We start from the raw sequence: 24,666 nt of genomic DNA, 5'->3' as shown, positions 1-24,666 counted from the left end.
TGTTAGATATGTAAATTTGCTTTCGCAATTTTTTTGTTCTTCCCTCGCCGGGATTCGAACCCATGCTACTGTGATATCGTGACACCAAATCGCCTGCACTGCAGCCGTCCCGCTAGACCACACGACCACCTGAGCTTCACAAAAATAAAGCTTTCGGTGGCCGTGTGTTACCTTTCCTCGTCAGTTTCAATCTAGCGGCGTACTACAGTACATGAGATATAAGGCATGGACATGTTATTGTTACAGATAAGCTCAATTATCTATAGTAAAGAATCCTACAAATTAATGCAAGATACAGTCAGATACAGAATATATATATAAATATGTCCAGTTTGTTTTGAATCCAACTTCAAACGTAAATTATCGTACAGATTACGTTGACCAAAATCAAATCTAATAAATGAAGGCGGTGATTAGTTTTCTTTACCATAACACATGAATATAATAGAAAAAGACGTCAACAAATTTGACAAAATCCGACGAGAACCACAAATACAACATCAAACTAAACACATGAATTTGGGATAGACAAGTATCGTAACACGTCTTATAGTAACGCGAATTCACTCAGCAAAATAGTCACAATCGGGAATAAGTCACGTTCGGTAATTAAAAGATTAGACGACGTAATGACAAACCACAATCTACCATGTGGTAAAAATGTCCTTATCTAGTTTGGTCAAAGACACATCGTATGGATCAACTAGTTCGTGATGTCGTCCATAAAATTTACGGAGTGTCATTTTTAATCTGTCCTCCTCATAACTTTGTTGAAGCAGTTTCTGTGTAAGGAGCCCACTCCTGTATATGAAGTCCGTAAAGTGTGAACAAGCACGAGAATAACGTATCAATTGTGATATGTAAACACCATACGAACGGGTAGAGGGTATGTTACTGCTTAGAAATGGGATTTTTTTTTAAATTTTTTTAAAGGTAAATCATGTTTTATTAATAGTTTTTCACATTTGTCAGTGGATACATCAAATACCGGTACCTTATCCCGGCCTCGTTAACCGTTAGTAGTATTTAATAAATTTTGTTAATACTTGTTAGTTTAATTTGTGTGTCAAACATACATTTATAAATTATAATATAATCCAACTAATTGGTAGTCAATTACAAATAGAAAAAAATACAATATAAGCATATATAATTGCAAATCATTCACATTTATAATTACGTAATTTTGTTCCGTATTTGACCTTTACTTTTACATCCTCATTATTGGGTACATTCTACCTGACACACATTACTCGTTTAGAAAAATCGTGCATGTGTCTTTGTGTGATCAAATAATCGTAACCTGACATGATTGAAGGATAATATAGTTCATGTGTTAATCTTTTCGCTTTGGGATTATTATCAAAAGGTAAGATATTATATGTTTATTGTTATCGAAATATGAATTTATCGTCTTTCCCAATAATATATACCTTATTGTGTTTTGATTTAAAGTTTAGGAATAGGTGTAGTTTAAGGGTTTTTCTTTACGGCCGATGAGGTGTCAATTTTTATTTTGCCTTTGTAGTATTTCATTTTAAAGATACTTGAGTAAATATTTTCTTCGTTCTGTTTCGAAGCTATATATGAATATTATGTTTACATATTTTATAATCTAGCAGTTGAAAGAAATTTTTGAATTTTGCGAATTAGATTACTTTTACGTTTTTCTACACATCTGTTAACTTCAAAATATAATTCAAATTCTTTTTTGAAGATGTTGTATATGTCGGCGGATTTTGTTCTTTGTTCCGACGTGTTAAATGATTTGTAAATTGAGAAACCTATCAACGTTATAATAAGATTTATGTCATTATAATGTCGATCTCCTATTTTATATCCAAAGACTATATCTATTAAGTTTATTTTCTTACAGAAGTTTATGATATTCATTTTTTCTGTTATTTTATTCCACAAGTCTTTTAAAAATTTACAATCAATAAAAAAATGTTGATAATTGTCTGTGCATTTGCATAAAGCACACTCTGACGTATTAGATATTTTCCTTTTGAAAAAGAGTTTCTGTGTTCAGCAAAATGTAGCTAAATAATTTCCATTTATAAACTTTAAGTTTGTTTGTGTATATTTCTTTGTTTATAAATGATAAGGAGTGTCTAATTTGTAATAGTTTGACGCCTAATATTCATTGCCATTTTATTATTCCAATGTTTTGAGTTATTTTATTTTTTATAAAATATTGATAGACGGTTTTGTTATCAGGATCTGCTAAATCTATTTCTCTTTCATTCATTCTGATTATTTTTTCGTTAATATTAACTCGGGTTTTAACAGATTTATTTGTTTTCAGGATATCTATCCAACATTTTGGAACAGCTTTTTTTAGTATTGATAGTTCGGCTATCCAGTTGTGTTTTATTTCTAACTTACGCAGTATTGACTTTTTGTTGATTTGACCGTTTTCGTCAATAATTTCATTAATATACATTATATTGCTTCTGATCCAATTGAACATCAATAATGGTTTATTTTTTATTTTTATGTTTTTATTACCCCATAAAATTTCTTGGCGTATTTCCCTTAAGTTGGTGGGTGATTTAGTTTGACCTCCACCTTTCCGTATCCAGCATTTTACCATATCCAGATAAAATTCTGGTAATTCAGTTGTAATTTTAAGTGGATTTAAATTTTTAAGTTCTAAATTCATTTTGAAGATAAGGAAGTTTTTTCCCGTATCTAGGAATAATTGACCAATTTTCATGTTTTGACGCCATTAATCTTGATACCCATTTAATTTTAAGCGTATTAAAGAAGCTGTCGATATCTATCATATTGAGTCCTCCTGTACTGTAATCTGCTATGAAAGTTGACCTTTTTAATTTGTCTTGTTTACCGTTCCAAATGAAAATTAAAAATTTCTCTTTCTAGGTTGTCGCTATACGTTTTATTTATGACTGTCATACTTGCTAGCAAGTATGTGAATTGTTGAATAATAATTGATTTAATTATAAGAATTTTACCGATGATAGTAAGATGTCTTTTTTCCCAAGATTTCATGAGTTTTTTTGCTTTTTCATACTTATTTTCCCAATTTATGTTTGCGCATTCTGCTTTATTTGTGCCGAAATATAATCCTGACACTTTAACGGGTTAATCTGTGAATTTTATACTATCTACTTTATCTTTACATTTTTTTTAAGCTTTCCTATCCAAATGCCTTCCGCTTTGTTTTTATTTAATTTAAGACCAATATTTCAATAACGTTTAATGCTGCTATAATTTCAATTTTTGATTTAAGAAACAGAGTGGTATCATCTGCTAACTGGGAAATTTTCAAATTATGTTTTGAATGGTCAAGTTTGATTTCAAAACCTTTAATGTTATAATCATTCCTTAATTGACATGCCATGATTTCAACTGCGATCACGAAGATCATGGAAGAGCAGGGGCATCCTTGACGCACCCCCCCTTTTTTATACCCAAATGGTGCAGAAATCCATCCATTATTGAACACTGAGCTATTTATATCAGAATATAACGTCTTGATCAAGTTAATAAATGAACTATTAAAGCCGAAATGTTCAAGAGTTTGGTACATAAAGGTCCATTTTAAAGTATCGAATGCTTTTGAAAAGTCTAGACACAAAATTGCACCTTCAACAATAAATTTGTCGGCGTAATCTATGATGTCTTGTCTTTGTCTGAGAAGCCAATATATCGTTTTTTTATATATCCTGTTTGGTCTGCATTTATTATTAAATTTAGTACATTTTTTATTCTTTGAGCTAATGTGTAAGATAGTATTTTATAGTCTGAGTTTAATAAGGAGATTGGCCTATAATTTGAAAGATCTTGTGGATCATTCTTTTTGTATATAAGATTAAGAATACTTTGTCTTTGAGAAAATGGTAGCTTTTGCCTGTCGTAGCTTGTATTAAAGATGTTAACAATGGGTAAATTGATAATTGGGAAGTTGACATCGCCCCGTTTATCATAGATTTTCGTGTGAAGTCGTCCATCTGCGTCAATATTGAGGAAAAGATCAAGGTATGAAGCAGTCCTTCTAGTATCAGTAGTATCCTTAATTTCAAGTTCGCTGGGATATATGAGATGAAAGTATTGGCTGAAATATGGGTTATTCAATGATAAAACATCATCAATATATCGAAAAGTAAAATTAAAGAATTTCGCAAGGTGCTTTTTCTTTTTGTCTTTTAGAAGGTTCTGAATGAATTCTGCTTCATACGAGTACAAAAACAAATCGGCCAGCAGGGGTGCACAATTAGTACCGATTGGAATACCGACTGTTTGTTGAAATATAAATCCTCCAAACTCAACAAATATATTGTCGATCAAAAAGTCCAGCATTTTGATAATATTATCTTCAGTATATTTTTTGGAAGATTCAGTGTGATTCTTCACAAAATATGAATTATTGTAACCCAAAACAAGAAATTTGTATCTACGATTCCCATTTTTATAGAAAAAGCTCTGTTTTATGAGATGGTGAGGTCGATCTTTCAACTGAGCATGGGGAATAGTAGTGTAAAGCGTAGAAAAATCCAAAGTCTTTATGTTGCTGCAAAATTGCAAAAATTGTGAACGAAGATTAAGCAGTAGATCTTTCGAATTTTTGAGAATCCACATCTGGTTAACACCACTGGTAGAATATAGCTCATCACACTATTTTTGAAGCCCATCTTTAACTGTAGAAAGAATAGTAGTCAGTACTTTAGAAAGATGTTCAGTCGAACATTTTGAAGACCCAGCTATGTATCGTTCTTTATATGAAGTTTTAATACTTTTTAATTAACTTTGTACTGAATAATCAACACTATGATATATTTGTATGGTATATGTTGATATTTATATGTACCTATGTATTTATAGATTATTACATTGCATTTTCCATATTGACCCTGGTATCAGCCTAAGACTCCCGAGGGCTTGATATCGGTCGTGGCTGATACCACGGACCATATGGACAATGACTTGTAATAATCTATTTATTACATTTTTTCAAACAAAGAGAAAAAAGAAAGCATTTATCAAATTATGTTTAATATTTTCAACAAAAATTTAAAAAAATCATTTAACGAAAAAAAAAAAAAAAAAAAAACGTATCACAGTGAGTAAACAAAGTTTGGTGAAAAGTTAAATAAATAATTAACAATAAATACCTTAATTCTCAGAATAGTAAATATTAAACGACTTTAAGAGTTACATTTCAAATTAATGCTGATGAAGAAAACACCATATCGCTATTCTGATTTGGAAATATGTTCCGCCTAAACTTTCGATGTCACACAACGGTCACTTTTCCATTACGACGTCATATATTCTAAAGTCTTTATGATGGCAAAATTTTACGGAAACTTTTTTGATTTCCACTGTTGATATTTACATTTTTTCTACTACAGGAGACTCGTAACTTTCTAAACTTCTCTTCATTGTGTTATCGGTTTTCATATGAAGTAACATGCATCGTCATTTGATCTGTAATAAATCTCTCCTGATCATCTAGCTGCTTCGGATGACCATTTTTTTGATTGACAGGTTACCGGAAGTTAAACTCGGGGGCTCGATATGGATTTCTAGGGCTGATAACCAAACTTGACTTCCGGTTTTTATTGGCCATGCAAAAACGTACATACCAGTACAAAATATGTGATATATCTATATATATATATAAGTCTAAAAATTTGCACAACGAGTCTGATATAAGATGTTATTATACAAAAATGTTGAATTCAATCGTGTTGACAAACATTTCGGCTTAACGAATAGCCTTCTTCAGTGTCAATGGTTTTAACAATATACTGATATTAGTGTAAAAATAGGTCAGTAATACAGGTAAGTTTTTGTCTATTGATTTTAATCCAACATCTTGAATCGTATAATATAAACAAAACACGATACTTCAATCTACGTGACTGTGTATATTTACATTAAAAACTGTCAGTATTTCTTATTGATGCCGTTTGGATGATGTACATTTAGTTCTTTTATCCAAAAGCTTTACCGAACCTGACGCTGTGCATCACTCAAGTCAATCACTAGAATTTTCATGCGGTTAAAGTCATCAAGTTTGTGACCAGCCTGTCTAAAATGCTGAGAAACTGGGAGAAGTGGCTTCTTAGATATATCACTCCTATGGCCATTGAGGCGTTTGTGGAAGTGCTGATTTGACTCACCAACATATTGTAGGCCACAAACCGAACGTTCAAGTATGTAAATAACATTCATACTTTTGCAGGTAACACTGCTTATAGTTATTTTCGGTTGCCTTACTGTGAAATATTGATAAATGGTGCATCTGTAAGCAGCGTTTGCAGCGTTTTTCTTCACATGAACTACATTCTCCAGAAGTATTTCTATTATCAGACACTTCAACCTTCACCAGCAGGTTCCGCAGACTATTAGGTTGTCTAAAAGCTATCATGGGAGGCTCGGGAAAATTTCTTTGATAGTTTGGAATTCTTTTTAATTGTTTTCCACGAATGACACCAAAGCTGTTTTTGAGAGATGGGTGATAAGTAAGAACACATGGAGCACTTTTATTTTTATTTTTAACTTTGTATTCCAACAGATCACTGCTGGTGATCTGATGGATAAAATCTGTCGTAGAGTTGTCACTTGTTCAGACGTACTCATATATATTTATTATATATTAAGCAGTCTAAAAATAGGAGCAACCAGCAAATTTTCAAAAATGTGGATTCATTTATTTTCGTGGGTATGAATTTTCGTGGATTGATTAAAACTTGCATATTCGTGGATATTTGAATTCTCTGTTTTGGCAAATTCTGCATACATTCCTTAAGAAAACCTGTATTTTTTTGAACATTTAAATTTGTGGTTGCCCTTTACCCACGAAATCAACGAAAATTGGTATCCAACGTAGATTAATGAATCCACAGTACTAGTATACTAGATTGTCTAGGATAGACGATACTACGTAGACAAGGAAAACAATATACCTGTCTAAACATTTGCACAATGGTACTAATAGCAGAATGTTGTTTACGATGATGATGTTATATAATTGTGTTGAAAAATATTTCGATTTTAACACATAGCCTTCGTCAGCGGTACCAATTTAAAAAAAAAACTGTATTGTCATATATACAATTGGCGTGAAAATGTAATGTATTGAAGCTCGGGGACTCAAACAGAAAATCAAAACAGGCACAACAAATTAATATCTTAGCTCACTAAAACTTACTTAATTTGCCTGCTAAATTGCTGCTCTGTGTGGAACGATTGTAATGTAAGCAAGTGTATATTTTTTCTAGCAACTGGTACTTCTTTGGCCAGATCGTCCAATTCAAGAGTTGAAAGGATCCTTGAATTAGTTGTAATCTATAAACAAATGTAATAGTTGTATTTAGAGACGAAAGATCAATAAATATCTTTAAAAAATACATGCAAGTCATTTTAATTTTAGTTTCTTGTGTATTATTCGGAGTTTATTATTGCGTCCATTATCACTGAACTAGTAAACATATTTGTTTAGGGGCTAGATGAAGGACGCCTCCGGGTGCTGGAGTTTTTCGCTGCATTGAAGACCCTCTGGCTGTTGTTTGCCCTATAGTTGGGTTGGGTTGTCTCTTTGACACATTCCCATTTCCATTTTCAGTTTTACTTTAGTCACGTTCTGGTGAGATATTTGCAGTAAAGTTGTTCTCTAGGATAAAGCAACACATTATATATATCACGGTCTTGTTCTTCATAATAAACATATAACGACGCAGGGAAATGTGTTATGAGACATAATACTTTGACATGTTGCAGTCGTCAATTTATCTTGTGTCTAAAGCATACCTGAGCAAAAACAGTTTGATGTTGATCAGATCTCATTTTGAAAGAAATGTAATCGGCCAAACTTTCATGCTCCTGCTGATGAAAATATGTGTTCCTGTCACATTCGTCTCCTCCCTGAAGAACAGCAGCTGGAGTTGCACACCACAGTAATAATCCTTTTGCATCTTGAAGTATCTTAAAACAAATGTGTATATGTAATGTAAACTATATTTCACCTTAGTATCTTTCTAATTGGTTTACGGTTTGTACATTAAAATCAATGTAATATTGAATGAGTCAGCAGATAGTTGCAAATATGTTAAATGTTATCATCGTTTATTTGTTTTATTAAGAAAGCAGTAGTAATTCGATTAAATTGAGACTGTCATAAATAATCTGATTAAAATAAAATGCCATTGGAAACAAAATCTCTAAGATTAAAATAGAAACAGATATTGATGACGTAACTGGAATACAAAATCAATAACATTTTACATTTGCCATACACAAATTAGTCGTCAAAGAAGTTTATAGAATTTAATTCAGAAAATCGCTGTGAGCAGAGCAGAACGTTAAATCTTTTAAATGGCACAGTGAAATTAATAGTGTCAAAGGTCTCATTCATATACGAAGTTGACAATAATTGAAATAACTACAATATTAAAATACCTACCTTATTTTCATCGTAATCACGTTCGCCTTCCTTTGTAGATTTCTCTTGGCAAACATGTTGTATAACTGCTGGACATGTGTCCTCGTGGTATCCCAAAAATGCTTCTCCAATCTCTCTCACCTTCTTCTTACTGATCATTATTCTTGCAAATGAGAAAAAATGAAACATGTAAAAGCACAACTTCGGACAAGAAGATTATTTTAATTATGATAATGTTGATAATATCATATGCAAGATATTATCATCCTTATTACATTGTATGTACATGTATAGTCCTTTCCATTTGTTTTAGCACTTAACTAAATTTCATTTAAAATTCAATTAGGTCAAACACAAATGACCAATAATGTAAATGAAAACTCTAAAATAATACCAACCCATGAAAACTTGTTTTGTCTTCGCAAAATTTCAATGCCCATTCCTGTAGCTCCTTACTCATTTTTAACTGACTGAAAGACAAAAGTGTCTTCATAGACAGAAAATGTTTCTCCAAGCGATTTATCAGTGGTATAGGAAACTTTTTATACACTACTTGTTTCTCCGCTACAACAATCAACCTGTTTAAAAAAAGTCTCATGATTATATTCCATATAGATTTTGAAGATGAAAAACATCCTTAGCGTAGTTTAGGAGCAAACAATCTTCAATAGTTTTTTTAACGCTATGTTATCTTAAAGTAATATGATAATGAGTTTCCGCTGTTAGGGTAAATTGTTGTAAGCCAGCATATTCTTATTCATTAAAATAACCAAGGTAAAATGAATAAATGATTCAGACTATTACCAATTAAAGTCTTTTAACTATGAAAGCTATAAACTCACTTTTTTTAATTTTAAAATCATTCAACACAACTCGATTTTCTTTCACAGGTTTTTGCCGACAACATAAGAGTCTCCGGTAAAAATCATCATTCTAGTATCTTAAATAACATTTTTAACAACTGGTTTTGGCGTTCCTCGATTCAAAACTTTATCAGAAGTCACCGTTCCTTTATAAATACGAGTTATATTTGGTTTATTCATTGTCTATAAATCTTATGTTTAAAAATTGCACGATCAAAAAATGGTTCCATCAAGAAAATGTCAATGATCAGAACTTATTTAGGATTTTTTTTTATTCAAGTTTCATCAAATAAATCGATCACGAACATAAGTGCGTTTTTAGTATGGTTAAAATACAAATTATACCTGAACTTTCGATGTACCCGACATTTTACACGGTGCGACCCAAGACCAAGATCTACATATCGTTCTCCTCCGAATTCAACATAATACTGAAAAAGAAGTCATGTTTACAGAAAGGTCGAATCAGTTAATTAAAGAAAAGTTTCTGTAATATGATGTATGATATTTTTATAAACGGTCCAGTCTTAATTTGTTTATGATCTTAAAACATTTTTGACAATAAGATGATATAATTGAGGCGTCCTTTGTATGCAGGTCATTTTATCTCTAATTTCATTTGAAAGAAACACTTTTTGAAGAAATATAACTTCCCTCATACAAAACCTTATTTTATGGGTTTCATAGGTTGAGAGTCTCATTTGACGGCTAAAAACATACAGATTTGATAAATAACATTTAGCTTAATGAGCTTGCTGAATGATCTTGTTTGAAAATTGGATTTAAACAAGAATGTGTCCATAGTACACGGATGCCTCATTCGCACTTTCATTTTCTATGTTAAGTGGACCATGGAATTGGGGTAAAAACTCTAATTTAGCATTAAAATTAGAAGGATCATATCATAGGAAACATGTGTACTAAGTTTCAAGTTAATTGGACTTCAAACTTCATCAAAAACTACCTAGACCAAAAATGTTAAGCTAAAACGGGACAGACGGACGGACGAACAGACGAACAAACAGACGGACGCATAGACCAGAACACATAATGCCCCTCTACTATCGTAGGTGGGGCATAAAAACTGTTTGCTTTTCTTTTATACTTACTTTTTTTGTTTGGCTCCACGATATATTCAAAAGTTCGAGATTTAAATATATGTTTTTTTCCTTCAGTCAATTATAATTAAAAACGTTATCGTACGAAAAGCAAGGCCTTATTAACATATTTTCAATGATTTGGTACAGTATATAAACAAAATAACTTTTTCCTTTTGATTTACTCTTTACTGGGAAGATATTTAATCTCATGGATGCTTATTAAAGAATAAAGTAGTTTTCTATAACATGTCAAAACCTCTCTTCAATTACATAAGCTTTGAAATATACGCCAAACGCGCATTTCATCTACACAAAACTCGACGATCAAACAATTTGGCATGTCAAACTAAAGATAAAGTTTTAAAGCATTTGAAGCATAATATACAAAAAACAAGAATGTGTCCATAGTACACGGATGCCCCACTCGCACTATCATTTTCTATGTTTAGTGGACCGTGAAATTGGGATAAAAACTCTAGTCCGGCATTAAATTTAGAAAGATCATATCATAGGGAACATGTGCACTTAGTTTCAACTTTTACCTGAAGCGGGACAGACGGGCGGACGAACGAACAGACGGACGCACAGACCAGAAAACATAATGCCCCTCTACTATCGTAGGATGGACATACAAAGTATTGCTATGAAGTAACTAATTATGTGATCATCAACTAACCGTTCAGGTCAAGACAAAGTAAATAATAATGTAAAACAGGTATATTGTTACATGTGGTAACGTTTCTTTTATCTTCGAATACAAATAAATAAAGGCAACAGTAGTATACCCCTGTTCAAAATTCATAAATCAATAGAGAAAAAACAAATCCATGTTACAAACAAAAACTGAGGGAAATGTATCAAATATAAGAGAGCTGCGACACAACAGAGACACAACACCAAAACGTAACACACACTGAAACGAACTATAATATTACAATGGCCATTTTCCTGACTTGGTAGAGGGCATTTTATGACAAAATGGTGGGTTTAATCTGGTTGTGTGGCATGCCAAACCTCCCGCTTTAATGGCAGTGTTAATTATAACATTAAAATGACAACATTACACGACAGGGTTACAATAAATAAACAGATAAATGGGAGAAAATGTAGGATAGAGAAACAAACGAATAATAGCCATCAACAGGTAACAGTTTAAAACATATTTTTATACGTCAGACGCGTGCTACGTCTTCACAAAACTATGCTCAGATGTCAAAAGTTTGAAAGCCATAACAAATACAAAGTTGAAAATCGCCGAGGACCAAAAGTTCCAAAAAGATGCAAGGCCGGGGTTATACGCCTAATAAACCCTTAATTTAACAACGTCATGGCCACCATGCCTGCGTGTTTGTAGAACAATGTGATGTTTTGGTTTGATTTGATTCTTAATTCTCAAACATCAACTGTCTGTAAAGTATAGGTAAAATATTTTGAATCTCTTCCTTTTTTTCGATTTTTTATAAGGTTCTGTATACCTATAATATGTTTATCAAGCTTAAATAAAAACTAACCAAACACAAATTATAATTAACACAGATTATATACGTGGGTCACCATCAAAAGCAGTTCTTATGGTATATTTATAACATTAGCAGTACATTCTTACCTGATTTAAAGCATCATATAAACTTTCATATAGGTTTTCGAGATTTAACAGAATCACTGTACAGCCTGTTTCCATGCACACCTTTATTCGATTGATATTTCTGCACACCTACAGATAAGCAACCGTTGAGGTCAAAGTTACTCGAGTTTGTATTTAAGATATATACTATAACATTTACAAATGTTTATGAAAAAAAGTGGTGATTGACAGAAATAAACGAATATATCAAAAAACAAATTTTCATTCAAGATATTTTATCTAAAATGTGCGCTTTTAAATTTGGCATTAAGTAAGAATTTAGCTATATAGTTAAAACCATTATTTGCATCTGTATTAAAATTTGTGTTTATCAAGAATATAAACCAGTGTCAACAGTTCATTTACGCTCTACAGCATACTGTTATTTTTGTTTTTTTGTTGTTGCAAGAATAAATATAAGTGTTTTGTTCCGACTATTTAGTGAAGGCTGTAAGGCGATAGTCAGTGTCATCATTTTACATGAAACGGTTGAAATAATAAAAACAAAAACAACGATACCATATATTCTTTTTTTCCTTTGTTTTTTAAGTTTACACATTATGTTTGACAGTAAGTAGTCCAAAATGATAAGAATTTTTCGGCTAGTTTAAAAACAATTATGATGTCATTAAGAATTTTTTACAAGGACAAAGTGTGTACTGGAAGTTTACATATCGTAATTTATCAACATTTCTTCTTGTTTATCTAGTTCCTTCAGTCTCTTAAAACTTGTTTCGCGTCAGCACATTATACATTAAACCTTAACTACAGTATATTGATAGTATGGTCGAAGTTGCAGTTGATATTATTCTACTTTTGTTTTATCCCAGTATTTATGTTATTCATGAAACAGCTAAAGTTAAAAACAAGTGCAACACAATCTCACTTGTGTATATTCTTGATCACTAGGGAAACTACTGCCGAATATAACAACTGCATTCTGCATGGTGAAAAGATTTTGTTCCAAAATTGCCAATGCTCCATAATTTTCTGTTAGTAAAAGTAGATATCTGCTTTCGCTTTAAAAAAAAAAGACGTATTTATTAGAATATATTTTATGAGTGAAAGAAATTAATGTTAATAAACTATAGGTCTTCAAGTGTGTTCTTCCCCTTGCCTCTGTGTCATCATCATAACAACCCCATAACCATGTCTAGCGCTCTAGACTATATGGAAATATAGCTTCCGACGATCGATTATTGCCTTTCCTCGTCGGCTTTAGGTAGGATTGTAACATAGTACATGATGTACAGTGGCAATTATATTTGATGCCTTTCAGATCAGCAAAATACTTTTAGTTGTATATGCATATTTTAAAACCAGGCAGTGATTTAAGTTTTGTCAATAACGTCTTTTTTTACATGTACAAAAAGATAGTCAAGGGGAATACTTACTTTAAAGTGATATAAATAAATAATGAGTCAGTTTGTTATATAATGAAACACGTTTTACCTGATAGAATTATCATCTCCTCGTAAGCAGGCCTGTATCATTCCATCTGCAGAACAATCTGGATCGGTTGCCATTTTCTGAATTAAATTATTTCATAGTTGATAATAAATGGAACTCTGATTTATAACCCAAACTATATAATTAAATTGATGAAAGTCAAGTTATGGCAATAGTTGTCAACTGATAAAAACTCATAAAATGACCAAGAAAATATATCTTGATAATAAACAAAATAGCAACAGAATATGTGTGAACTCAAAAAGGGGGACAATAGGTGTATCCCAACTAATTTGAGACCGCTAAAGATTTGAGTTCAGGAAAAAACATTAATTTTGGTTGGTTCGTGCGGCTCAGTCTTTAGTTTTAAGGCGAACAAAATATACGTTTTATTCAAGGTGTAGCAAAAAACGGAATGTATAAGATATTCGAAGCAACATTCTGAATTGAAAGTCATAAATTGTCGAACCTTAGTTGTGGTTCATTTTGATGTATTTGCAAACACCAAATTTATTGCTGTTACATCTGGTTACTTTATTAGAATAAGTATGGTTAGTGTTTTTGCAAGTTCTTGAGTTAACTTTATGACATTAATTGTTCCTGCTATGATATTTTTATACTGTTGGTAACACGATATATCGGAATATTTACTTTTATTATATCACGCATTTTGATGCTTACAAAAGCTTGATATAAGACGGATATACATTAAGAAGCTGATCTGCATGGTATACCATCTACTTGCCACAATGCAGCATGCGCTGTATGACCATATGTTATGATCATATATAACGCCAACAAAAATGTTATAAGTAGACAAAAAAATATGTCTTTACAGGTGGTACTATTTCTATTTCATAGAAGATGAGGTTCGAATCCCGCTTTGAAAAGAACTAAAAATTTGCTAATGAACGGTTGATAAAAATCTAATACTGTTATACTATTTAATATAAATTGGGGTTTACATTCAATCTGGCGTGTGGTTAATCGAAGGAGAAAGTCGGTCATGAAGAAGTCCCATGTAATAAGTATATATCTATAAATATAATTATAAATGATAACATGTCTTTCCCATATTGGCCCTGGTATCATCCCGGGACTCCCATATCGGCATCTATAGCCGAGGGCCGATATGGGTCGAGGGATGATACCAGGGCCAATATGGAAAAGACATGTTATAATCTATTCATAACATTTTTAAGTTTTGCAGAAAAGGGAAAAAAACAATTATTAACAATTTTAATGTCACGTTCAACCGAGGGTTGCTGCCTACAAGGAAGCTATTAAACCAAGAGTTCCAAATGGTGAAATTGAAATCATCCCTTCGTAAATTTTACGGACGCCATCACGAGTTGGTTGACCGTTATGGAATTACCGTTTCACAAATGATATCGGATATGTTCCTAACGTCGTAACTACAATCCCCTTCCCTTTCATGAATGTGACCTACCGAATTAGACTATTTACCGGATTTGTTATCACATAAGCAACACGACGGGTGCCACATGTGGAGCAGGATCTGCTTACCCTTCCGGAGCACCTGAGATCACCCCTAGTTTTTGATGGGGTTCGTGTTATTTATTCTTTAGTTTTCTATGTTGTGTCATGTGTACTATTGTTTGTCTGTTTGTCTTTTTCATTTTTAGCCATGGCGTTGTCAGTTTATTTTAGATTGATGAGTTTCACTTTCCCTTCGGTATCTTTCGTCCCTCTTTTTTCAGTTTGTTTACTTGTATTGGCGTTTTTCATTTGCTATACAAAGTCTGCTGTATCGCCTATCTCCACTGCGATGAAACGAGCACCGTCATTGATCGCCATTGTCGTTAAGGACGCAATAACTTCACGTCATTTGGAATCAGAGCACAATAATCAATAAACTATTTCTTGCTCCGGGCAAATTTGAGGTTATTACATAAGCAACACCCAACGTATTCGTAACAAATGTGTAATAAGAAGCATTATCAACATTTATATCAATGTTTGAAATCATATTTTTCATAATGTTTTGGATTGTCATACCTCTTCGTATTCGTCAACCTGTGATGACAACAACTCTAGAAATATAGATACCGGATCTATCATTTCTAGACCTCCAAAATTTCTAAGAATGGAATGCTTCAGTTGAAACCATGTCGGTTTTTCCTTTGACATCCAGATAAACCCATATAGCATTTTAATCAAACTACAATTAACATTTATAACATATTAAAGTCGTTTATACATATAATGCGTTTCCAATTTTGTCAAAATACTCATAATCTGCTTTCAACTGTAATATAAATAAAACGAGGTGCTGTTTAGATTATATGACTATTAATCATGTTTTGATTTAAACGGAACCGGTACAGACACGCTGAATTCAATATAGCTGTATTGCTTTCGGAATCAATTATTACATTTGTATTATTAAAAATACAGAAGAAAGAGTGATATTACTCAAGAAAATTACATAAATTCAAAACAAAAGATTTATTAGAACACAACTTATTCTTACATGATTGTTTGCTTCCTTTGTTAATGCTATTTCGGTTTTCATACTCTTTTGGATATCAGGATTGGCTTAATTGTTAAAAGTGGTTGCCAAAATAAAATTGATTTCCCTAATATCATGTTATATTTTTTCAAATGGTTCATTTATGATACAAACAACCGAAATTTAGACATTCCACAAAAAATACATATTGAGTTTAGTGAATGATATTATATATCAGATGTGTGAAGGACGTGAATGCAAGTCGCATATCTTATAATTTCAAATGTTTAATAGAATATGCGTGTTTCAATAACTTTACTCTTACCTGTAGAAATCCCTCAATCCAAAAAATTCCCTTTTTTCTTCTGAAGCTTTTTTGAATACACGTAGATATGCAGATGCCATAGCAGGTATCATTGGTTCTATGTGAGACTGAACTATCTTGTCAGACGAACAAATGCCCCTAAATGTAATCATTTAATCATTTTAAAAAACACAAATGGGATAGAAGAAAACAATATATACAGATTATTAAAAAACATATGTTAACCCATTATATACACTTATGGAAAGTTATGAATTATAATCAAATAGCATCGAAAATCACCAAGAATAAAACAATATATTCTGAATATTTTCAATTATTTCAACAATATATTCTGAGTATTTTCAATTATTTCATTCTTTGTTGGCAAGTTAGATATCATGATTTGGGTTTTCGATTTGGTACTTGCATCTATAATATCTATTATAAATTTACTTACTTGGCACTGTTTATAAGTTCTTCTTCATTTGGAACTTCCCTTCGTACTAGAATTCCTCTGTTCATTTTTGCAGGGTCTAAAGCCCAGTTAGAAATTCCGATAAATGCGACCTATTTGTAAATGGGAAAGGTGTGAGTACTGACCTTCATAATGTATAATATTTGAAAATAAAGAAGAATAAATCATATTGAAGTAAAAAACATTGGATGATTTTGATTAGACTTAAGGCAATACCATCATTTCTTAAAATATTTAACTCCCTCTAATGATACTTTAGATTACGATTTTCTTCAGAAAAAAATGATAACTATAGCCGTGTTAACATTTTATGTTTAAAGGAGTTGAAAACTTTGCTGGAATATGGTATTCCATTTTCATCCCAGCAGTCAATATAAACAAGTAACAGAATTCTGGTTGATGAGGTCCATTTAGATCAATATATAAGTATCCGGTTGCAAGCTGGCTCCTTCCTAGAGTATAGACATTCAATTTTTACATTTGCTAAAAGAAATATTCTTTTGAGAATTATATATATATCGATAGTACATACTTTCTATACATTATAAGACGCATTTACTGAAACGCTCTTTTTTCACTCAATGAAATAACTCACAGTAATGTATACTGTGGATTCACTTGTATTCGTTGGATACCAATTTTCGTGGGTTTCGTGGATACGAGTGTACCACGAATTCAAATGTTCAACATATTACAAATAAACTATAGGTTTTGTTTGCAGGGATTGTCAAAACCACGAAATTATATATCCACGAAAAGTAGAAGTGTTCATCAAATCCACGAACCTTGATACCCACGAAAATAAATCAATCCACTGTAAACTTTCCGAAGAAGTGGTATGATTGCTAAGACATAGACATAAAGACATTGAAGATAACAAGTAAAGTAATATCTTAATTATTGTATACAACTATAAACGACAAACAACTCAAATTGTTATTTTATCAATAATATATATTTTCGCCTCCGTGTAAGGTGTTTCAGAACATTTCCTATTCTACGCCAACAGAATTTAAGCAACATCATTAGGCAAGAAGTCAGAACAAACTTTTGGTAAACAATTGATGAGAATGGTGTCGATCTCATGTTTATTGTATGTTACCAATCTATGTAGCTTAGCATTTTGATTCAAAGAAATAACTTTTTTCTGCATTAGTTTTTGTATCGCTGATTCAAATTTTGTGTATTAACTTTTGCTATTACTAAAACAGGTGAATGCAATTTGAGCATGAATATATGCATTTGATTTGCTTCCCTATCCAATGTCAAAAGTATATTTCTTTATTAGAAAAACTGAAAAGCTTACCTTTTTATACGGAGCAGGTTCTTCGTCATCAGGACAACCATCTTCTAGTAATGGATGTAGTGTCTTAAAACAATAAAATATGATTTGAATAATATAATGAAATTTACAATATTCACAAACATTACATTGTTTATGAGTCAAATCATAACGTAATATATGTAGGTAATTCTTTAATGAGGCATATCCTTTTGGATCTGACATGTTCAGACGTTTTACAATTTTTCATGTCATTTTCAATTTTGATTCTCATTTTCGGAATAAAAATTTGAATTTACTTCCAGTGTTTATATTAAAAAGAATTAAAAAAAAACGAAGTCCATGGAAAATGCAAAGCAGAAACTTCCTGAACAGTTGGCAAAGTCAAAAGCTCAAAAACATCTAACGAAAGGAAAACATCTGTTTTATTCCTCAATTTGTTACACAGGCATTTTTCTTAGAAAATCTGGCTGATCTTTTACGGCCCGTTTTGGTTATATGCATCCTAAAGTATCCTTGGCTATAGTAAAATGTGTGATTTTGAGCGTTCCAAATAAAGACTATTCAAGATATGGATGTAGTTGCAACTCATATATAAAGTTCCATTTCAATTCAGGTTTGTATCAAGGAATTAGACAATACTAGTATACCTTTAATGGCATTCTAGGGGAGTCTTCAGCTAAACCAATCTCATCTAAGACAACAACCGAGACAAATCTATTGAGATCTTTTTCCTTCTGATATGATGCACATTGGGCGAAAGTTCCAACTATGCCTTCTGGTGTTGATAATGGGCTGCATTGGAATGATACCATTTGTACCTAGAAAATATCAGAGTTAAATGATACATGATATGAAATATTATGAACATACTTTTGGAACGTTGTTGCTCATTTAATTATTTTCTATGAATCTATTTTTAGTAAAAAATATCATATGTTAATGACAGATACACAGTTAAACCTAATTTTGAATAAAAGCTGCTAATTGACAAAATTGAATAGAAGATTAAAATAAGAGGCTTTCAAGAGCCTGAATTGCTCACCTGTATTTCAGAGGAGAAGATTTTTACATGTTAGCAAACTTGATGAACAAATTGTGTACAATTGTCTTTAAAGGGCAATAACTCCTTAAGGGATCAATTGACATTTTTGGTCATATTCACATTTTTCTTTTTGTAGATCTTACTTTGCTGAACATTATTGCTGCTTACAGTTTATATCTAGGTATATCTATAATTATATTCAAGATAATAACAAAAAATCTGCATTTTTCTTTAAAACTACCAATTCGGTGGCAGCAACCTAACTAAGGCTTGTTCGATTCGTCTGATAATTTCAGGGCCGAACGATCTTGACCAATTGAACAATTCTACTTTTTCTCAGATTTTCTCTAAAAGTTTTAGTTTTGAAAATATAAGCCCAAAAATGCATTTGACCCTTATGTTATATTTTTAGCCATGGCGGCTACGTTTTTCAATGGATCAAAACTTCGGATACAATTTATAAACAAGATACACGAAGGAAAATCTAGTTACGGTTTGAAGGTTATTGGCCATGTAGTTTCAGAGGAGATTTTGTTAAATATTCGCAAACATGATGAACAAATTGTGTGAATTTTTAGAGGCAATAATTGCGTAAGGGGTCAATTGACAATTATGGTGTGTTAACTTTTTAGTAGATCTTACTTTGCTGAACATTATTTACAGTTTATATCTATCTATAATAATATTCAAGATAATTGCAAAAAACTGCAAAATTTCCTTAAAACTATCAATTAAAGGGCAGCAACCCAACAATGGATTGGTCGATTCGTCTGAAAATGTCAGGGCGGACAGATCTTCACCAATTGAACAAAATCACTCCGTGTCAGGTTTGCTCTAAAAGTTTTAGTTTTTGAGATATAAGCCAAAAAATGCATTTTACCCCATTGTTCTATTTTAAGCCATGTTGGCCATGTTAGTCGATGGATCAAAACTTCGGATAAATTATATAAACAAGATACCATAAGGAACATTAGTTAAAGTTTAAAGATATTTGGCCCAGTAGTTTCAGAGGAGAAGATTTTTGAAATAGTTTTCGACGGCAGAGAACGACGACAGACGACTACAGACGACGACGACAGACAGACGGAGACATATGACGACAATAGACGACAGACGACGACGAACGCCAAGGGATGGCATAAGCTCACATGGGATCCTTCGGGACCTGGTGAGCTAAAAAAGGTGAACAACAGGAAATCATCAGTTCAAGTTAAACAGTCAACAATATGGTCGACAACGAAAACGATAACAGGAAAATAAGAGTCCGTAGTGGTCGTGGCAAGAAAAAATCTAGTAAAAAATCGTAGCTGGCGATCAAAATCATGTGAACGTTTTTTCAGTAACAACAATTGTCACGTAGAAAAAATTATTATGTTTAAGGCAATTTTTATCAAATTGTACTTATTTATCCGGAGCGTCTAATTATTTTGTGTAGTGTGTTGTGGATTTTTTCTTTCTTTTTCATCGTCTGTCATTTTTTCTTTTGCAAAGGTGTCAATTTTTTAAATAAAATTGCATCACATTTGAAAAATTAGGTGAACCAGACAGCGTAGTGAATTACTCGCACTTTTAAGAAAGACAATAGCCCAGATTACAAACCCAGATATGGAATACTTCTGATATTAAAATTATTGAATAAAGTTATAACGTTTTTGTTAGTACATTACGACAATACTTTATGTAAGTGAAGGCGAAAACGAAACTCGAGGTGACTATAATAGCAAATGTCTTCCAATCTAATTGAAAAGTGATTAGCCTATAATTCACCAAAAGTCCAGTAAAGTTGTGAATGAATTTCTCATAGACTTTCGAATATAAAGTTCTACCATTATCATCAACAACAAAAATATTAAGATATAAGTGACGTCCTCAAATTATTAGAGAGGTTACATGCATGGTATTACATATTTGAGGCTGTAATAGTTTTTTTTAACAACACTTTTTAAAACAATCAATGGAATAAGATCAATTCAATCCAGACCTATGCAGATTTGAACATTTGAACAATTTTAAAAGAAGAATGTGCCCATAGTACATGGATGCCCAATCCGTACTATCATTTTCAATGTACAGTGAAACGTTAAAATGGGGTAAATCTCTAATTTGGCATTACAATTAGAAAGATAATATCATAGGAAACATGTGTACTACGTTTCAATTGATTGGACTTCAATATCATTCAAAACTACCTCGATCAAAAACTTTAACCTGATGCTTTACAGACGGACGAACGGACAAACGAACGGACGGAAAAACAAAAGAACGAACGGACGCACAGACCAGAAAACATAATGCCCATTAATTGGGTCATTAAAACAATAACGTGTATTTAACGGCCATATTTGTCGCTTACTATTATTGTTATTCTTTTAAGATATTTAAGAATTGCTTAACATTATCAAAACATGAATGTGTCCAAAGTACACGGATGCCCCACTCGCACTATCATTTTCCATGTTCAGTCGACCTGGAAATTGGGGTCAAAATTTTAATTTGGAATGAAATTAGAAAGATTATACCATAGGGAGCATGTGTACCAAGTTTCAACTTAATGTGACTTCAACTTCATTAAAAACTACCTTGACCAAACATTTTAACCAAAACTTTAACCTGAACTCCGCACTATCATTTTTTATGTACAGTGGACCGTGAAATTGGGGTCAACACTTTAATTTGGTATAAAAATTAGAACGATCATATAATGAGGAACATGTGTACTAAGTTTCATGTTGATTGGACTTCAACTTCATCAAAAACTTTGACCTGAAGCGGGACAGACGACAGACGAACGCACGAACAGACGAACGAACGGACGAACGAATGGATGGACGAACGGACGGACGGCCGCACAGACGAGAAAACATAAAGCCCTTCTACTATCGTAGGAGGAACATAATAAGTTTCAATGTTTTCAACAAAACCCTTTTATTTTATCTCAAATACCTGTTTATAATTCCTGAAAAGATCTTGATGAGCTGCATTTCCTTGTAAGTTATCAGCTACTATTGTTTTTGCCAAAGACTTAGAGCTTCCTGGTTTTCCTACTAGAAACATCGGAATTCTCAGCTCCATACACACTACCATCATGAACACATTTTCTTTTAGTGCTTGATTTTTTGCTATATTGTTGGCTAATTCAATATTGTTTAACAACACAGACTGGCATCTATAAATATAAAAAATAGAGTAACGATTATCAAAGCCGCAAATAAAAAATTCAGATAAGATTTTTCAATGTACATTTTGAACTAGTTGAATCAAGACGGAGAGATACAATACGTAATTTTGGTATTCCGCCTTAATCAGGTACATTTTAATTTCGGAAAATAAATGTGTCATTCTATCGAAATCTCCAATAATATGTGACTATATGTTTAACAAAAGCATGCATATGTGCACTTTTATTTTTTTCTTCTATTTTCGATGGTTAGCAATGGTTAGTATGACATTGTATAATTAAAAGCAATGTAGGTAATTGATTTAGAATTTTATATATTTTCATACTTAGATATTTCTTCGTCAATCTGATTTGCTCCTCCAGTTAACTCCAAAGGATCTTCAAAGTGTGGAGCTATTGCGTGTCTGTATTCAAATCTTTTCTTTAGACATGAATGGTAACACACACCCAACGCAAGAACAAGTGATCTTGTTGTATGATCAATAACCTGTATAATAAGACAGTTCTTGGTTCTTATATATGTGCTTCGTTTCGAATTTTATAAAAAATACATAAAAGATAGCTTAAATGCATAATGGTTAATACAAGTGTACCCGAACGGAACTGATTTACTTCATTTTCACAATAAAATAATATGCATATTCATCATATCATTGCAGATAGGGAAAATATACAATGTGTATAAATTCAGTAGCATAGTGCACATTATAAGCTCTTTTTGTCCTCTAATTTGATGATACAGTTAAACATCTTCATCAAGGTTAGCTTAGTTTAGTCAGTTTCTCTAAGTGTAAAGTATGAATAACTATCAACGAAAGCCTCAATTAGATGGACTGTTTATTAAATTAGTCAGTTTAATTCATCATTCAGATGATTTATGAAAACTACTTAAAGGAAATGTTTATACTAGACAAATGTTGCGGTCCATAAGCATGATAAGTGTTTTTCAGTTTGGATTGATGGTAATTTTTATAAAAATTTAGGAGTCATTGGGTTTGAGTCAATTGTGTTTTTTAACTTAAATAAAATGGGCATGAAATGTGATGTCTTAAAAGGGTGGAATTTAAACATGTTACCTTTGGTTGATCAACTGCATCTATTTCATCATAATTGTCATCTGCAAGCTGTTCGAAAAGCATATCATTTCCTATACTCTTTGCATAGAACCAACTCATAACATCCAGGACTCTTTCAACGTCGCGTAAACTGACAAAACTACATTCATCCTGTAAAAATATGCTTATATTTACAGTATGAATAGAAGAAGTCTCCATTATCATGTCTAACAAAGGGAATAATTTTTTTTATATCCGAGACAATAATAACATTTTTTGGTTTGTTATTTAATTTTAACAAATATTTGAGATTTATTATATTTCAAAGAGATAAAATTGCTCATTGTTAAATAACATCATCTGAGTTTGCTTGTCTTATTTATTTGCTTGGATAATTATTCGATGTATCAAGAATGAATTAGGATATATTGCATTATATCCGAGTTCATATTAGGTCCTTGATGACCATACATTCAATATATAACTAAAAGAAGTAAATAAAAACAAAATAAGAACAGTCAATATAATACAAAGGTGGAGAATTGCCAAAACTTTTTTCTGTACAACTGTTCTAACTTGTTATACCTCCTGCCCTCTCATAAAATCTTGTGAGACTGTCAAAATTTTGCTGACCACTTTGTCAAGATTTAGTAAATTCGGAATATTATCGTTCTTGATCTGAAAAAGAAAAATTATGCTGACAGGTTTTACAGACAGAACATTCTTATAAATGCTCATGTGAGAAGCGTAAACCCTCACATCATTTTGAACCTTCTTCTCAGTTTGAAGATTTTGAAAATTACATTTGGTTTTTATATTTAGTAGTTTGGTTTTCATCTAGCATCTGATCCAATCGTGTATTTTGAAAACATTGTTTTTTCAACTATAAATGCTACGATTATCCGGTCTGCTTTGCTTTAAAAAAAACGGTAAAAAATAAAACTTTCATTCGTGAAATAAAAAGGTTGAGATAGTTTCATCCTTGTTGCGTGATTTGGACGATACACGATTCCAGTATTCAGACTAACTAAAATCACAAGTACATTCTTTATCAAACTGCTTTGTAGTTCATTTTTTATCTAAATCAATACAACGTGCATCAAATTAAAGATCAACCTACATATCTTAGAACCATTTGCTTAATGTACATTTCCTCTACATTTATATTCAACTGTCCGAAGTCCCATACCAATGGCAGCATACTCTGGGGAAGAGGTTGCACTCTATATACTAGACGCCTCATTGGTACCCGACCTGAAATAAACAGGATTGAAAGATGAATTTCGTTTTCGTACAAATTTGATTTCCATATCAGAATACTTCTGTGTAATATTTGTGAATAAGCAAATAGAAAAAACTGTTAACAGTTGGAATTTAAGGACAAAACCTCTAATAAACTACC

The 24,666-nt window shown here is 32.0% G+C and overlaps 1 protein-coding gene across 1 annotated transcript in view; it reads right to left on the bottom strand.

Annotated features, from left to right (window-relative positions):
* LOC134687712 (E3 ubiquitin-protein ligase RNF213-like) overlaps nucleotides 1-24,666 on the bottom strand; it is a 111,295-nt gene that overhangs the window by 54,403 nt on the left and 32,226 nt on the right. The window contains exons 8-25 of the mRNA XM_063548170.1: nucleotides 24,385-24,518; nucleotides 23,850-23,942; nucleotides 23,286-23,435; nucleotides 22,536-22,696; nucleotides 21,975-22,197; nucleotides 18,637-18,807; nucleotides 18,011-18,073; nucleotides 16,687-16,796; nucleotides 16,248-16,385; nucleotides 15,469-15,631; nucleotides 13,453-13,529; nucleotides 12,887-13,019; nucleotides 11,983-12,090; nucleotides 9,622-9,707; nucleotides 8,812-8,991; nucleotides 8,435-8,564; nucleotides 7,783-7,956; nucleotides 7,184-7,320 (exon numbers count right to left, since the gene is read on the bottom strand). Coding sequence (XP_063404240.1) covers nucleotides 7,184-7,320; nucleotides 7,783-7,956; nucleotides 8,435-8,564; nucleotides 8,812-8,991; nucleotides 9,622-9,707; nucleotides 11,983-12,090; nucleotides 12,887-13,019; nucleotides 13,453-13,529; nucleotides 15,469-15,631; nucleotides 16,248-16,385; nucleotides 16,687-16,796; nucleotides 18,011-18,073; nucleotides 18,637-18,807; nucleotides 21,975-22,197; nucleotides 22,536-22,696; nucleotides 23,286-23,435; nucleotides 23,850-23,942; nucleotides 24,385-24,518 — 2,431 coding nt within the window. The remainder of the gene's footprint in view (nucleotides 1-7,183; nucleotides 7,321-7,782; nucleotides 7,957-8,434; nucleotides 8,565-8,811; nucleotides 8,992-9,621; nucleotides 9,708-11,982; nucleotides 12,091-12,886; nucleotides 13,020-13,452; nucleotides 13,530-15,468; nucleotides 15,632-16,247; nucleotides 16,386-16,686; nucleotides 16,797-18,010; nucleotides 18,074-18,636; nucleotides 18,808-21,974; nucleotides 22,198-22,535; nucleotides 22,697-23,285; nucleotides 23,436-23,849; nucleotides 23,943-24,384; nucleotides 24,519-24,666) is intronic.

Source organism: Mytilus trossulus, chromosome 10 (assembly GCF_036588685.1).
Source record: "Mytilus trossulus isolate FHL-02 chromosome 10, PNRI_Mtr1.1.1.hap1, whole genome shotgun sequence".
Classification (NCBI taxonomy): Eukaryota; Metazoa; Mollusca; class Bivalvia; order Mytilida; family Mytilidae; genus Mytilus; species Mytilus trossulus.
This window is presented reverse-complemented; position numbering and strand designations above follow the sequence as displayed.